Source organism: Lachancea lanzarotensis, scaffold LALA0S11, assembly GCF_000938715.1.
Source record: "Lachancea lanzarotensis genome assembly LALA0, scaffold LALA0S11, whole genome shotgun sequence".
NCBI lineage: Eukaryota > Fungi > Ascomycota > Saccharomycetes > Saccharomycetales > Saccharomycetaceae > Lachancea > Lachancea lanzarotensis.
The window spans coordinates 429,893-445,716 of NW_019212889.1; the positions used below are offsets into that span (position 1 = coordinate 429,893).

The 15,824-nt window shown below is 43.5% G+C and overlaps 9 protein-coding genes across 9 annotated transcripts; 5 read left to right on the forward strand and 4 right to left on the reverse strand.

The window, feature by feature from the left end:
- Positions 1-101: 101 nt before the first annotated feature.
- CCP1 (LALA0S11e04676g1_1) lies at positions 102-1,145 on the forward strand (the record flags this gene model as incomplete). The annotated part of the gene is made up of 1 exon (XM_022775302.1): positions 102-1,145. One exon carries the CDS (start codon positions 102-104, stop codon positions 1,143-1,145), a length of 1,044 nt encoding a protein of 347 aa, XP_022630667.1.
- Positions 1,146-1,511: 366 nt separating this feature from the next.
- Positions 1,512-2,096, forward strand: PAM17 (LALA0S11e04698g1_1; the record flags this gene model as incomplete). Its single annotated transcript, XM_022775303.1, has 1 exon — positions 1,512-2,096. One exon carries the CDS (start codon positions 1,512-1,514, stop codon positions 2,094-2,096), a length of 585 nt encoding a protein of 194 aa, XP_022630668.1.
- A 351-nt stretch (positions 2,097-2,447) lies between these two features.
- SNA3 (LALA0S11e04720g1_1) lies at positions 2,448-2,816 on the reverse strand (the record flags this gene model as incomplete). Its single annotated transcript, XM_022775304.1, has 1 exon — positions 2,448-2,816. One exon carries the CDS (start codon positions 2,814-2,816, stop codon positions 2,448-2,450), a length of 369 nt encoding a protein of 122 aa, XP_022630669.1.
- Positions 2,817-4,080: 1,264 nt separating this feature from the next.
- On the forward strand, positions 4,081-5,889 carry DAS1 (LALA0S11e04742g1_1; the record flags this gene model as incomplete). The annotated part of the gene is made up of 1 exon (XM_022775305.1): positions 4,081-5,889. The coding sequence occupies one exon, from the start codon at positions 4,081-4,083 to the stop codon at positions 5,887-5,889; it is 1,809 nt and encodes a 602-aa protein (XP_022630670.1).
- A 108-nt stretch (positions 5,890-5,997) lies between these two features.
- OAF3 (LALA0S11e04764g1_1) lies at positions 5,998-8,382 on the reverse strand (the record flags this gene model as incomplete). Its single annotated transcript, XM_022775306.1, has 1 exon — positions 5,998-8,382. The coding sequence occupies one exon, from the start codon at positions 8,380-8,382 to the stop codon at positions 5,998-6,000; it is 2,385 nt and encodes a 794-aa protein (XP_022630671.1).
- Positions 8,383-8,642: 260 nt separating this feature from the next.
- On the forward strand, positions 8,643-10,040 carry LAS1 (LALA0S11e04786g1_1; the record flags this gene model as incomplete). Its single annotated transcript, XM_022775307.1, has 1 exon — positions 8,643-10,040. The coding sequence occupies one exon, from the start codon at positions 8,643-8,645 to the stop codon at positions 10,038-10,040; it is 1,398 nt and encodes a 465-aa protein (XP_022630672.1).
- Positions 10,041-11,613: 1,573 nt separating this feature from the next.
- On the forward strand, positions 11,614-12,099 carry RPA34 (LALA0S11e04808g1_1; the record flags this gene model as incomplete). Its single annotated transcript, XM_022775308.1, has 1 exon — positions 11,614-12,099. The coding sequence occupies one exon, from the start codon at positions 11,614-11,616 to the stop codon at positions 12,097-12,099; it is 486 nt and encodes a 161-aa protein (XP_022630673.1).
- Positions 12,100-12,481: 382 nt separating this feature from the next.
- On the reverse strand, positions 12,482-13,318 carry TFA2 (LALA0S11e04830g1_1; the record flags this gene model as incomplete). The annotated part of the gene is made up of 1 exon (XM_022775309.1): positions 12,482-13,318. The coding sequence occupies one exon, from the start codon at positions 13,316-13,318 to the stop codon at positions 12,482-12,484; it is 837 nt and encodes a 278-aa protein (XP_022630674.1).
- A 608-nt stretch (positions 13,319-13,926) lies between these two features.
- On the reverse strand, positions 13,927-15,009 carry SMT1 (LALA0S11e04852g1_1; the record flags this gene model as incomplete). Its single annotated transcript, XM_022775311.1, has 1 exon — positions 13,927-15,009. The coding sequence occupies one exon, from the start codon at positions 15,007-15,009 to the stop codon at positions 13,927-13,929; it is 1,083 nt and encodes a 360-aa protein (XP_022630675.1).
- Positions 15,010-15,824: the final 815 nt, after the last annotated feature.

Consider the following 15,824-nt stretch of genomic DNA (forward strand, 5'->3'; position numbering starts at 1 on the left):
TAGAGTAGGATATAAGAAGAACAGAGGTGAAAGTACGGATTCCAAAGGGTTGTTGTAGCACTAATTACATCAAATCCATCTTGAAGCAACGAATTATAACAATGTCTGCTGCAATTGGTGCTAGATTTACTAGAGCTCTAAATAGAAATTCGCTTTACCTGCTTGCGGGTGCCACAGCAGCTGTGGGTGCCGGAGTAGCGTTCAACAATTACCAAAATGGTCGCAGAAACCAAAAGCAAAACTCTCCAAAAATTTGGGGCACTCTCGCAGCCGGAGGTGCAGGCTTGCATACAGCGGAAGTGCAAAAATCGCCACAAGACTACCAGAAAGTGTACAATGCGATTGCCCAAAAAATGCAGGACGAGGACGAATACGACAACTACATTGGCTACGGCCCGGTCCTTGTGCGTCTCGCATGGCACGTTTCGGGCACGTTCGAAAAAGCTGACAATTCCGGCGGGTCCTTCGGTGGTACGTACCGGTTCAAAAAGGAAATGAACGACCCATCCAATAAGGGTCTGCAGAACGGGTTCGATTTTTTGGGGTCCATCCAAAAACAGTTCCCATGGATCTCGCACGGTGATTTGTTCACTTTGGCCGGTGTCACAGCCATCCAGGAGATGCAGGGTCCCAAAATCCCTTGGAGAGCCGGCAGGGTGGATCAGCCAGAAAACACAACCCCAGACAACGGAAGATTGCCCGACGCTACCAAAGATGCTAACTATGTGAGAAACTTTTTCGCGCGCATGAAGTTCAGCGACAGAGAAGTGGTGGCATTGATGGGCGCCCACGCTTTGGGAAAGACACATCTCAAAAACTCTGGTTTCGAAGGTCCCTGGGGCGCTGCAACGAACAGCTTCTCTAACGAATTCTACAACAACTTGCTCAACGAACAATGGAAATTAGAAAGCAACGACGCCGGCAACAAACAATACAACAGCAAAAGCGGTTTCATGATGCTTCCTACCGACATGGCATTGGTCCAGGATCCAAAATACAAGAAAATCGTCCAAGAATACGCCAAGAACCAAGACGTTTTTTTCAGCGACTTCGCTAAAGTGTTCACCAAGTTGATCGAAAACGGTATTGAGTTTCCAAAAAACATCAAGGCCACAACTTTCAAGACTCTTGAGGAACAACAGTAGTAAGCGAGAAACGCAGGCTCACACCCACACAACGAGGAGCTTGCCAGCTCCCCCCACTCTTATATTTATTTCTGCCTCATATATACACTAATGGTAACTCTTATTTATATCTAGTCATCTAGACAACAGAGTCAGGATCTTGCTAGGTAAAACAGGATCTGAATATCGATGATTTGAAGCCAAAAGTCTCCTTGCAGGTCCATCAGTTGCGTAAAGGAACAGGTTTCTCTAGTCAATCCTCCAATCGCATGATCATCTGACGTCAAATTTTAATATATAGTTCTAATAACTTGAACCTGCCAGTGTGGAATCTTGCAAGTCAAGTTAAAAGATTAAACTTCTAGCTAACCATACTTCAGAGGTGAGATGTTATCTTCGATGCTTGTGGCTAACAAAAGTTCTGGCAGAATTATTTGTAGACAGCTTTCTGTTTTCCGTCCCAGATTGTCAGATCAAAAATTGAACACTAACGGGCAAACCGAGACAAACTCTAAAGACGTTTTTACATGGACGGATTTTTTCCAACTCAGGAAACATGAACGCAGAATTAACCTTGGATCATCAGTAGTCACGGCTCTATTAACAAGTAATGCCTCTTGGGCGTACTTGTCGACCATGGAAATCGACCCAATGCAGACAATCATGGGATTCGATCCTTTGGTGGTGGTTTCGGCCGGTCTCTTGGCTTCCGGTGCTTTTGGGTATCTACTAGGTCCTATCTTTGGCACTACTATTTTCAAGATGAGACAGAAATCCAATCTTGCCGATTACAACAAGAAAACAAAAGAGTTCTTGAAGCATGTCATTGAGAACCGTGTGGATTCTTCTTCTCAAAGTTTCAGCAACCCGGTGCCCGACTACTACGGTGAGAAAATAGGGTCTGTGGGTGAATACAGACAATGGCTCAGAGACTGCCATGCATTCCGGAGAAAGGCCAGAGAATTTCTTTAGATGCATAACGGGAATTCAAAAATCAAAATCATTCCCCCACAAACATGTCCACAATTCCGCTGACGAATCGAGAGGTGAGCTCTTTCCTACTCGAAATATTGTAAATTAATACGAATAACAGGTGCAGCATTAACGACAGGGTGTAAACTTTTTGGCAACAGTTCAGGCATCGTAGCCAAAAATATGGTCCAAGAACCCGCTTATAACTGCTAGAGTTTTATTCCTTCATGTATATGCCATAAAATAATATCATGTTCGCGTCTATACATGACTATATGTGTGTATCTGGATAGCTAACAAAGTGACTCCTTCCGATTACTGCAAGTCGAAGAGCAGCGCCTGGAATACATCTCAGTGTTGGATCTTGTTATCGGTTACAGCCTGTGCGTCGCGTCCGTTTGGAGCAACCTCATTGTAAGCAGGTGGGATTTCAGGCTGCGCAGATTTGGAAGGCTCGGGGGTCTCACCTGAAATCTCCTGAGCCTCCAAAGCCGAATTTTCATCCACAAGCGCGTAATCAGAGCGTTCAGAACTCGTTTGATAAATCACATAAACAGCGTGTAGGATACCAGGGAAGCCGAAAAGGAGACACAACAACAGATTTATCCAGAAGTCCTTGGAACTCACTCCGCGACGCAAAATGACTGGCAAAGGTGGCAGGATTAACGCCGCCAGCGCTAGAATCATATCATCCTTGTTCACGGTGTATATGTTGGACATGGTCGCCAAGATGACTGATTTTTTGGGATTTGAGTTCGAACTCCTTGTCGATAACGGTGTGGGCAGTGGGCTCATCTCAATTTAATCATAGGCTGTATAAGGACTTTCTGGCAAAACGTTAGAAGTGATAACATCTTCAATTCGGTCGTATCATCTGATTCTAACTCCGGTGTGCAGTTTTACTTTCATTGGGCAATGTTGTTCCTTAGAATAGCAGGATTTCAAGCCCTAGATATTGGCAATGCGCTCCAACTCTATATTCTAAACTTCTTCCGCGATACGGGTTGGTTTTGGTTATCCACCCCAAAATTATTAGGGAATCTTCTTAACTGTATGCCGTAAATTTATGTTAAATTCATGTTGATGATCATGGAGAATGAAAGTATAGTTTCCACTGTGCCTACAGCACAACAGGAGCAACAGACCTGTTCTGCTGCCATGAAAACTCCGCGATGACGAATTCATATCACTTTATACTTGTTTGTCGTTTCTTTACTGACGCCAGATGCCAAGATGTCACTTTGAACTATACTGACACCATTCTTCATGACTGCGAAAAGCTCGTTCAAACAAAAAGCTGCGCTCCTGCGAGCATCACAACTTCACACGAAAAGCCGCGATATCCAAAAATGAATCTCACACCAATTCTCAGCGTCTCCCGCAAGCATTTTTTTTTTTTTTTTCAAACGGACGACCATGCCAGTTGTGACTATCTTCTGTCAAGAATTTATTCACTGAAAACAAGTCACCTCCTGGCAAAACGACTGTCTTTATCCCTTAAAGTCCCTTAACTAGCGCTTGAAGCTTCCACTATATTATTCCATACTGGATTCTCGGAAACAGGTCAAATATCACACGCCTTCAGCTTAATGTTTAAACACACGCCAACTAAACCCACTCTAGGCCGAGTGTAACCTTAGTACTTCCTCCATAGCTGCTAGAGCTCTGCTGATTTGAAACGATTCAAATTCTTAAGATGATACTCCGTATAATGTTAGATTCCTCATAGTAAGCACATCTTGATATTAATATATATCACTACCTTACCTAACTCTTGTAGAAACACATTGAAATCTAGAGTCCATCAAGGCTCAAGAAGTTACTTCTTGCACCTCCAGTCAATCCTCATTTCAAATACAAAGGGTCTATTATAATAGCAGCCACTCTTCCTCTTCACTTCCCTCAACAATTCGGTGATCGGTTGAATTGATCTTTTGAAGGGGACATCGATTAAAGAACACATATCACGCAACTTTTATGAATCATGGACTTTCGTGCTGAAATTCCACCGTTGGACCTTTTGTCAGAGATATTGTCTTTCTTGCCACAAGGAGATCGGCTACAATGCACTCTAGTCAATCGCCAATTCAACAGCATCGCCACAAAACTTTTGTATCGACGAATATACCTTAATGACTCTAATGTAGTCAAAAGCGATGTGATGAACTTAGCGGTGAATTGGACGGTACTGTACGTGCCGAATAGGCTGCCTGAGCCTATCGCGCGGAAAGTGGCAGATCGGAAACTACGCAGTTTGATACGAACGCTACAATCTAACGAACATGCCGTGCAGGCTGTTGAATGGGTCAGAATCAACTGGGATCTAAACCCAAAATGGCAAAAGCAGTTTCTTTTCGTGATCTGTAACAAAAGTGAGTCTCTGCAACGACTGGAAAACGTAACAGATCCCGCCTGCAACGACATTATTGCGCATGGTAAAGTTTCTAGCGAAAAACTCACAAGCTTCGACATGGCTCCACCCAACCCTAACGCAGGTTCCGAAGTAGACCCTTCATACATTCCAAATTTGAAAACCTATCTTTCGCAAAGGATCTCTTCACGAATAACATACATGAATCTTTTCATATGTCCCATTCTACTCTTCTCGTGCTTATACCCTCTAAGAGACAAACTTCAAATCGTGGATCTCAAACTGCATTGGCGAGTGGAGTTCTATCAAAAAATGTATTTCAAAAAGAAAATATCCGAACGCCCCATTGAGAAGCTCTCTGATGTCTTCGACGCAAGAAGTCTACAAGTCCTCACAGTAGTTTCTTGGCATGAATGCCTCCTACCCAAGGAATTGGAAATGCTCCATCAATTCCAAGATTTTACAAACTTAGAGGATCTATCTCTGATTTCCATCGAACAAGAAACCAAACCTCTGATAGGCCTGTTCTGTAAACTTATTAAATTGAGAAGACTAAAAGTGGACTTTATTGAGCAACTATCTTCGCAGTCCACGAAGCCAGAGGTATTCCTTGCTATTTTACATTGCTGTCGAGAATTAGAATTTCTTGACATGAGATTTGAGGGCCTCGATGCCCCCATTGTCGATGTGGAGAGAGGCGATTTCAGGCTAACGCAAAAATGCCATTGTAGCGCTTGCATGCATGTGTTCGACTCCACATTGCGTCAGAAGCTGTTTGTGTTTCCCGAAGATTATGTTTTAACAGATTTTAGAGACGTGATGACAAAAGATATTTTCCGGATGATACGATTTCACTGCTTGCTCCCGTATTCCAAAGCCTGTGACTACTACCCAAGCGTGAGAACGTGCCCGATGGATATCGATAAGTTCGTTTCACTGATGAATAATGACCTGAAGCTTTACAGAGCGAGCCGATCTCAGCTTGTCAGAGATCCCGTCACTTCTGATGAAAGTGACTCTTCAAACGAGACAGGCCAACGAGACAGGCAAACAGACGCAAGCTATCCAGAACATCTCCTAGAAAGCGATGAAGACAACATGTTCACTGACCTCGTTCTTCCGCACAGACCGCTCACGCGACAAGACGTAATAGCCTGTTATCACGCGCTCATTCACCACCATAGGAGAACTTATATCGCGTTACTGACGCAATTTCCTAAATTGAGGTTCTTGGTACTGAATGATATCGCAACTGTGGTTGTAAACGAACATGAAGAACGCGTACTGCAGCCAGTCTTCTACAATGAAGGGTTCAAATCGAATCTTGGTGGATGGACTCAGAAAGGAAAGCGGCGCAAGGACTCTAAAGTCTTTGTGGAGAAATCAGTCTCTTTGGATGGCATTGAGTACAAAACAAACTGAGGTTTATCTTAAGAATATGTGGTTGCGTCAGACTTGTGTATGATATACCCGTCGTTTCGAGCATTTACAGAGTTTGGGCCATTCATTGGGAGGAAGTTTTCGAAACTATTATGCTGCTGGCTCGAAGAAGTCTAGAAAGATCAATGGGTCATAGTTGTTGTTATCTCCAAAATCAAGCAAGGCGTAGTTGAAGTTATCGAAGACATTGTCTGGCGAGTCCGTAACGTTAGCCGACGGTAAAAGTTTCACGACTTCAAGAAATGACGAAGATGCTTTACTGAAAAATGAAGCAAATAGGTCGTATTCCCCCTCTGAGAGTTTTTGATTAAATGGTAAGTACTGAGTCAGGTTATCGATGTCCAACTCGAATGAAAATAAGCCAGCAGGCATGTTTAAGCAGTTGTCCCACAATTCCCCCAATTTCTTTTTCCCGTCGCGACGATCACAAAGGTCTATGAACTTTTTTACCTCTATAGGGCGTGTTTCAGTCGAGGGCTCGCCATCTTTAGAAGCCTGTGTGTAGAATTCCAGTATGGTTTCGAACGGATCAGTTTCGTTCAAATGATTTAACGTTTTGAGGGTGATTTTCTCACTAAACATTCGCCTGAAAGCTTGATAATAATCAGTTCCCAAGTTATTAAAATATGTCGAAAGTGTTGCTTTGTAAAAGTTCGTCAGAGTCGCTTTTAAACCAGCTTCAGGTGATCTTCCCGAGCGTAAAATGATAGAAGGTAAAATTGATATTACGCTTCTCAAAGCCAGCTCAACAATTCTGTTAGTGTAGAATCTGGCAAAGGTCGGGGTTTCCTCAAAATTGAGCAGATACTCGCAAAGATGAGTGACCTCTAAAATTTTTTCCATCAGTGCCTGAATACAATCTCTATATTCATCGAAATGTAGAACGATCTCGCAATTGATAACCCGAGCATGTTCTAAGGAAAGCTCAAGAAGAAGGAGAACGAGGTTCATTTCATGGTGGAGAACCGTATCCAAATTGCTGTCATTTAGGTCATTTCTCATTAACTGCTTCAAGTGACCTGACAGTTTCATAATAAGATCAAAATCAACCTTTGTTGGACAGCTGCTTATTGTTCTGGCAATTTTTTCCAGCAAAAAATCGTAACGTAACATTGGCAAGGGCAAACCGTCGTTTCCATCACTATGGACTCTCATTGTCGTTCCGATAAGACAAGGAAGACCAGTCAGTAAACTTATCTTGCGATCCCAATGCAAAACATTGCACCAAACACGCCGGTATTCTTTCAACTCTTCCAAAGTTTGTGAAGGGTCTACAGCGCATGAAATTGTTCTATCTGTAACAAAGTCTCCACTTTGTGTCGTGCAATGCCATCCTAAACCTATTCCATAGGATCCAGACACGATCATTCCCATGAGCATACTGCTTTGTTGGAGGTATTCGCCGTCTCCATCGTCGGGTGCGCACCATTGGTAAAATCTTAGCAAGAGCATGGTTTGTAAATTGAATAGTGAGCACTTTCTGAAATTTTCCCCGCGAAAGATGTGGTGGCTAACAGCAGGAAGGTACCTCTCCGTTTCAATGCTTCTGATACTTGAGTACGTATCAGGAAGGCCTGAAAGTTCTACCGAGACCTGAACGATGAGTGTAACTAGGAGGATGGTAGAGTAGCACGCATAATCATCAATACCGTATTTCGCCTTTTTAACTCCCGCATAAACAGCGTGGATCTTAGTTTCCAAAGTCTGAAGATTGAAAAGTGGGCACAGCTGCCAGATATGGTCGACGTAATAGGGCCAAACGTGCTGAAAGAAAAGATTACAATCCGGAATCAATTCAAGAGAAAATTCTGTACCATCCCATGATTTAATACGATTCTTACGAGACGCACCAAACTTCTCGAATAGCTTTTTGCAAGTATACCAATGTTTCGCAGCTAGCTCATCGCTTAAATCTGCTGCTTCTTCTTCCAATTTTTCGAGGTAACGCAGGGAATTGGGAAGGCCTTTCATTGGCGAGTCTAGATGCTCTGGATTGTTAGCGTTTTTATTTAGTCCTTTTTCAGCATTCCTTCCGCCTGCTGCTGCTGCTACTCCTGCATGCTTCCCTTTACGTTTTTGCGCTTTTCTATTGGTATAGCGAGGACCAATACAAACAGAGCGTAACACACGCAGATACACATCTCTTTGTACACTTGCTAGTGTCGTAAGCGGCGCCACGTAGCAGGTGCCGGATCTTTTTCGATTTACGAGCATACCTGCAGGGATCAAGTTGATGTATGAAGCTTCAACATGAGGTATCTCGAACGAGAAATCAGAACTTTTACGCTGCTGCAATTGGGTACCTAAATCTGGAACATATGAGCACGTTTCCTCCAGCCCTAACTTGATGCACGATCCACAGGGCTTCCCTTTGTCGCATTTAGTCTTACGACGTCTGCAGTTCACGCAAACAATAGTTTGACGTCGCCGTTTAATCGAACCATTACGACTTTTATCTACCTTTGAGTCCGCCATCCTTCCATAGCGCTCCAATGATGAAGTTTGCTAGTTTTGAGGTATCATTCAGAGTATTATCGGACTTACTTTGGGAGTTAGTACCTTCACTGCATTAAAGACTTCTCGAAGTGATGTGTAAATTGACAAATATCACTTCATACCATTCTGTCGTTTTTTGGTGATGCAAACTATAATGATTTGGAAGAAATATCAATGAGATGAGGCCTTGGGAACTGGAATGATCAAACATAGATCATCAACAGTGAATACGACATTCGATGCAAAGAGGTGAGCTGAGGATCGTTCCATGGCGATTTGAGTCAGATCTGACGAGAATCGGCGAATGCTTGTATTCTGCCAAACACGGGACAGCAGACTTGCGACATCAGGCAGTATTGGAAGTCAAGTGCTGGGCTAGTAGAGGGCCATATGTGCCGCACACAGTGGAATCTACAGCACACCTGACGGAAGCCAAGTTGCTGGATGAGCAGGCGGTCACTGGGGATACCATTCTACAGCTAAGCTACACTATGGCGATGATCCGATTCGTAAACGGTCTTCTAGATCCGATGCAACAATCACAGTTTGCTATCCCATTGCACGTTTTGGCAGAGAGAATGGAGCTGCCATCCTGGTTCGTTGAACTTCGGCATTGCGGGACTCATGAAAGAGAAATGCCAAGTTTGGACATGTTGCGGGTGGCAGTGGATCAGGCGTTAGAGTGGCTATGGGATAATTTCTGGAACGCGGTACCAGGTCAAGATCTTCGCCGTAATAACAAAAGCCAAACGGATTTCAACGAGTTATGTTTGAATGAAGCGGCTCCGGACCAGGAAAGCGTAGACAAACTCATAAAGAAAGTGCCATCGATCGCGAACCTTCTTGCCAAGAACCCCAATTTGGGCAAAATTCAGCATATGTCATCTTCGTTCACAGGCGATGAAGCTTCTCGCGATCCTCCGTCTAAAAAACGCAAAAGTCAAGAAAAGCCAGAGGACAAGTTGGAAAGATTTGTGCTGCTGGCCAAAGAAACGTGGAAGACTTGCAAGTCACAACCGGACGTCTTCCTGGAGAAATTCATTCGAAATTACAATTGTAGCTCACCGGTCGTTTTAGAGCTGCTATCACAACGAATCCAGCCGTTTGGATATGAACTGAGTCGATGGGTTTTACAAAATTATCAATTGAGTCTCAAGTCGGAAAAAAGTCCACTCCGAGAAACCTTCGATGTTTCTCAGCTAAAGAAGTTCTTACCAGAGATGTGCAAACACGCCCTGAACGTGAAAACCATTATTGTCGACTGGGAGAAATGGGCTGACCTACTCCGAGAATATCCAAACTGGATTTCACTTCAAATTCTACAAAGCTGTAAAATCGATCTCTCCACCGTAAGCGAGAAATTCCGCAGGCGATATCAGTCTGAGGTGGCAGAGTTGAAAGTTCTCTTCGAGAGTTACCAAAAATGTGTTACGAATTCCGAGCTGACAATGTATCAGTTGACACCCTCTGTCAACCGTGCAAGTGGCACGATGACAGCGTTTAAGAATCCCATTACCAATTCTACAAACGCGATCTTGGACGACTTGCAAAAATTGAAGCAGAATGCAGCGGAAAAGAAGATATACGCATGGGAGCCTGTGAAAGATTGGACGCCGCGACCATTCGGGCAGACCTAATTAGAAGCAAATAGAAGCACAAGATAGAATCAAGAAGCCATAGATTTTTTACGTTTGAACTATCATTTCGCAAACGTGTACTCAGACATCCTAGGAAGGTCTCAAGAATGAGCGGTCAACGTGAGCACTATACGATGGGTTCGTTGGCGTACTCCTACCGTGGAAACTGCGAATGTAAGGTACCAGTTTTCATCATCGCACACGATTTGTCGAAATGTGAGGCTACGCTCGGTGTTAAGGTATATTTCAATCCCAATGTCAATAATCGCCTTGGAAGAGCTTAGTTGCGATGCTTCATGGACGCTAAACCTGGTCTTACACGACAATGTGTGATACCGGTGTTATAGCAACCATGAGACCAATACCAAATGTACCAAAGGCTATACACTTAGCACATGGAGACTTTCGTTGAAAAATAGACCTTTTTTTCGACTGATGGCTCGGACACTTGAATATAGTGAACGCCTTTTTGAAGGGCGCCCACTGGCAAGAAAAGCGTATGAGTCCAATAAATTGGAAACTTCGCGTGGTAGAACCCCATATCGTCATGGTCGAATCGGACTGGGAAAGAAGTAGACCGTTATCGTCACGGCCGTCGAAAAAAAAGCCCACTGAAACTAGTCTCAAAATGTGCTGCAGCATAAAGACCTAATAGTACATTATTGGCATTATACAACTGTCTTCCAAAGCAAGTACTCATCCTTGAGTACCCAGGGACAATAGCACCACAGCTCCAAAAGCTTCCAAAAGGTAGCCACTGTGGCACTGCTGTACTATGTCCCCATTGCTGACTTTCACAAAGCTTAGTGATCGAAACGAAGAAGGTTTAAAAGCAGTTAGGTGATGTAGCCAGATGTGGTTTTTCGTCCTCCTTATATACTTGAAAATCTCGCTATGAAAAATTTAAAGCTTAGGGCATATCGCGTACGTGGTGATGTAGAAACATATTACCCGGATTTCTAATTGTCGCTTCTGACGATTGTGTCATTGTGAATAATATGAATGACAAATTAAACAGCGAGTGAGACCAATTCTGCAGATGATGAGGGAGCCCAGGTACTAAGTTCACCTGTTGCCGAGTCATAATTAAATTTGTTTTGTACATTCGCGTTCGCTTTTGCTTTCTCTCTTTTTTTCAAATGACATTGTTCGCTCCTGGACAAAACAGTCATTACCTGATGTGCTGTATTCATGAACAGCGTTCAATTATCAATTTTGTAGTTACTGGTATTTCGTATAGACCGCATTACTGGGCGCTTTCAATAGCGAAGAGCAGGGTTCGACACAGATCACTTTGTACTATCGTGTCACCGATATATGTTAAGTTAGTACCCCGTGTTGTGATAAAGTCTAGCTAAATCGATAGTGCTCATATACACGCTGCTTTGACCTGAGCTAATGTCCCAACACCCTAGAATAGACCTTTTCTTCCGTTCACTACTAGATAACCTTTTCTTCGGGTCGTACGCAGTGTTTGAAAAATTTGGGTTATTGATATGTAAAAATTGACTGCGATGCCATGCGATGAGCTGTAGAACAGGACTCTTCAAGGCAGAAATACAGTCGCAAGAGCATGCTAGAGACTATCGGAGGCGTTGACGCTACGGGCTACAAGAAGTGCAAAGACCTTGGGTCTTTTGAAGCCTCTGGGAAAGAGGTCTGGTTGATAAGAGCACCCCGCGGGTTGGATTTCAGCGAGGTCAAGTCGCTACCCGTAGATTTCACCGGCGAAACCCACGCAACATTTGACAACAAAGGCTTGAAGTTCGAGGTTCGTGAGGACTTGCACGATACTGGTGCTGGTTTGTCGGTACTTGTGCCTGCCGATAAGAAGACCTTGGTAAGTGGTGCAAAAGTTGACCGTTTATTCACTATCAGTGAGACAGTTGACATCGCTCAAAAGGCCGAAGACGGAAAGCGTAAGCTCTCGGAACCAAATGATGAGGCGGAGGCACCAGTAGAACGTAAAAAACACAAGAAGGACAAGAAGGAAAGCAAAGACAAAAAAGAGAAGAAGGACAAGAAGGATAAAAAGGATAAAAAGCACAAGCATAAATGAAATCAGTGGAGAAAAAGGCTCAATAAATAATGACGTGTATCATAGACTTGCTGTTAGCTTCAAATGACAGTATTTTTTCCCACCATTAGAAAAACATATGAATTGAAGGTGTATTGACTGAAATGTGGATTTGCATGCCAAGAGACCTTTGATTTTGCAACGGCGAGAATCGTTCCAAGCGGAACTGTAAATTCAGACGGTACTGCTATTAGCACATGCAGTGTGTACGTATCTCTGCCCTCCATACCTGCCGCTATTGAACCCTGAAAATTAGCTGTAGAAACGAACCTCACATATTATAGAAATACAACAATATAACCCTCGCCTTGACTGCAATGCCGTGGAATCCATAAAAAAAAAAAGGAAGAGAGATTTTCTTCTATTATGCACGTTCCGAATAGTCCCTGAGAATACCTGCCATATGGGTATTTGTGATCTTTCCCCGGCGCTGTTTGCGCTTCTTGACCTCTACACGCGTAGATTGCCTCTTTACTGTAGCCGGATCCACACTGGCCGGTTTGAGACCCAGGTCTTGCAGTTTGCGAGGCAACTCACCACGCTGGGGCAATTTACAGTTTTCCCACATTTTGACGAAATCCTCATCAACACCTCCCAATGCTCCTCCAAAGTTGTACCACACGAATCTGGGCTGATTATCTTTCTTGGTACGTAGCACAAGAACTCTATTTCTGTTTTCAAGTTCGTCAACCACCTCCGTGCACTGAGGCCACCCATCTTTGAGCTCTTTGCAAGATATTCCCTTGAATGTCACCTGTGCACGCAGCAACTGCAGCAATTCTTCCGCTGAATGCACGTCGTAGATCGACACGTATTGCAGCGTGTTGTATTTGGCATCAAACTTGATTTTATTTATATTTTTGAGCAGCGGGATGACGTTATTTTCTGGAGACAGTGAAAGATACGACTCGATCTGTTCTATAGGCACTGCCTCGCCACGTTCTTGAATGTATTCTGTTGCCAGCAACAACTTAGTTGACAAATGAGTCCCGCTCAAACTTTGTTCTGACGCTGCAGACGAAGCGACATCGGGTATTTTGAGCTTTTTCGAAGGGATGGCAGGACTATCTTCTTTTTTCAATGGCCGTTTTTTGTTATCAACTTCAAGCGCTTTTTCTGCCACGATAGCAGGAGAACCCGCTGGCTTTACTTTGTCTTTGAATGCATTGAGATTCGCTAAAAGAGGATCACTATTGCTCATCAGACGCTGATGCTTCCACGGTTTAGTGTAGTGCACTTATGTCAAGACCCGATGCCCTCTACTTCTTCATCAAATCTTAATATATCATTTCATTACTACAGATAATTAGAATTTCGAAAACAGGGTGTTACCCGCACCTCAAGAGTTCTGAGACTATATAAGCCAGAAGAAATCGATTTTAACTTCTTAATACCACTTTTGTACTTATCATTTGCATTTTCTTCAAAAAATATCAGCAACAGTTTCAATTGCCCAGCTTGTACTTGGCACTGGAATGGCAGGGCCGACCTTTGAGTCGCCTTTATTTTTTCAGCTTTGTCGTTTCGCAGCTGAAGTCGATTCTAAAGCGTTGTGGCTTACTGTTGTAGAAAAATGCTATATATATAGCACTCAACTTTAAAACCATTGCTGTTGGAGGTCTGCTTCCCAATTTTGGGTCGAGCGGCCGCTGAAACGGTGATGACCTGAGGTTTGGGATATTTTGAACGTTTCGTGTGTGTAGTTTGTGAGTTTCTTGGTAAAAAAAAAAGTAGACGAGCGATGCAGCACGAGCTGCACAAGCACTGGGTCTAATCTTACCTTATTTATTGCCCATATCAATTCCCCGTTTATATAAATTTTACTACCATTTGTGACCGAGCCAACTCTTCTTCGCGATGCAAGGAGTCTAACACTCGTGTCAGCGCCAGTCGTGCTTCTTCAGAAACACCGGGATCGCGTGTGGAAAGCTGTAAGAGGTTGTCAAGTTGCCGCAGAAAGCGGTACTGGTACACTGACGTTCCCTTGTCCTCCGCCGTGTCGTAGTATATTCGGTTTTCGATGCTGGTCCGCACTGCTGCCAGACATCTCTTGTTTGCATCGCCTGAATGCGATTTGTGCAGCGAAAGGGCCCTCAATGATTCGATAAACAGGCTCTGCATTTTGGTGAGTTGAATACTCTGTGGATGAGGTAGCTGGTGAGCCACAGAACATAATGCCTGGTAGAGACCCATAAGATCAGAAGCATTCAAGCCACCAATTTTGGCAGACCGCTCAAAGACTCCAGAAATACCTAAAACTCGGTGATCACACTTCCATATCAGTTTTCGAACCACGGGCGCTAAATTGTGCCACTGCGACGTCCAGCGATCCGTGTAATCTTTGTATAGAGTGACTGCTTCTTGCCCTCGCAGTCTGTGAGCTAGCATAGCAGCCAATTCGAGTTCATGACTAAAACCGGGCAAATTTTCACGAACCTGGCTCAAATGCGAGAAATTCTTGTTCAAAATTATTTTAGTCAATGCAGCTGTACTTATTTTGTTGCTCACTTGCAACTCCAGAAGTAAAGCGTATAATTGTTCACTAGAAAGGCATTTGGAAACTCTGTCCTGAATGCTCAAATGCTGCGACTTCGACACCACGTCTTCAACGCCCGTTTGAGCTATAGATTTTTCAACCACTTGTTTCAGACGGGACATAAGGATGTCGTAATGAGCATTCACACGTTTTCTATGGTTTTCTCCGTCGGGAAGTTCGTTGTTCAGCAAATCAACCACTTTTTGAACGTGCACGGCGTCAGTCCCTGACTTTCCGAACAGAGACGATATTGTGGTAGATTTGGTCGCATGGGTCAAAAACTTGAGGGTATTCTGTGAATCTGCTTTGCTGCGTTTAGCAAGTGCTGCCACAACAGTGGTAAAGCTTCTTTTCATGCGTTCAGCAAAGTGAAATTGTCTTAATTGAGTGAAAATCGAGCCGCGAAAAAGTAGGAGTTATACGGCTGCAATTTTAAAATAGCAATGATCGTAGACTGGAGGTAATGGGGTTCTGATCTTATGCTTTCTATCGCTGGCGGGACTGAGGTTGACTTATCTCATGCTTTCCTTAGTAGCTTCTTTTATATATTAGATGGTGATCACTTTGTACTTGTCTGGCATTTTCGAGTCTCAACCGTATACATGAAGCAGGGATTGTAGACAACCAGAAGCTCATTCGGTTTAGACATACAAACGCTGCCAGTCACTGGTTAGTTCTCTAAGAGTTTTTTTCTGTATGTATTTAAATGTGATGTCTTCACAGAAGTAGTATCCAAAAACCCCCATCCTAGCCTGATTGACGATCCCATTGCCGCTAGACACTTCTCAGGACTGACTTCAAATGCGTTTATCTGTATTCTGGAGTACCTGTGACCTCTTCATCTTACATTATTCTCCTTCTAGGCTTCAGAATAATGTCAGTGAAAGTCCACCAAAAGAAGTAATCTACCAAAACAAAACCCGCGTACCAAATACAATTGATATACATCGTCTTGAAACACAGGTCAATTCTGATTCACATGATGGCGACAAAGCTTGGAGAAGACAATGACAGACTCGAAAGTGCGTTTCTTTTTTTTTGAAGCCCGAAAAGGGGCTTTCAGAAGAGCCACTCAAATTACCGAAACTCAATCATCACTTGGATCCAAATAATTATGGGCTGATTCACCGTTGGTCCATCATCCGAACCAAACTTGTCCGTCGTTGTCGCT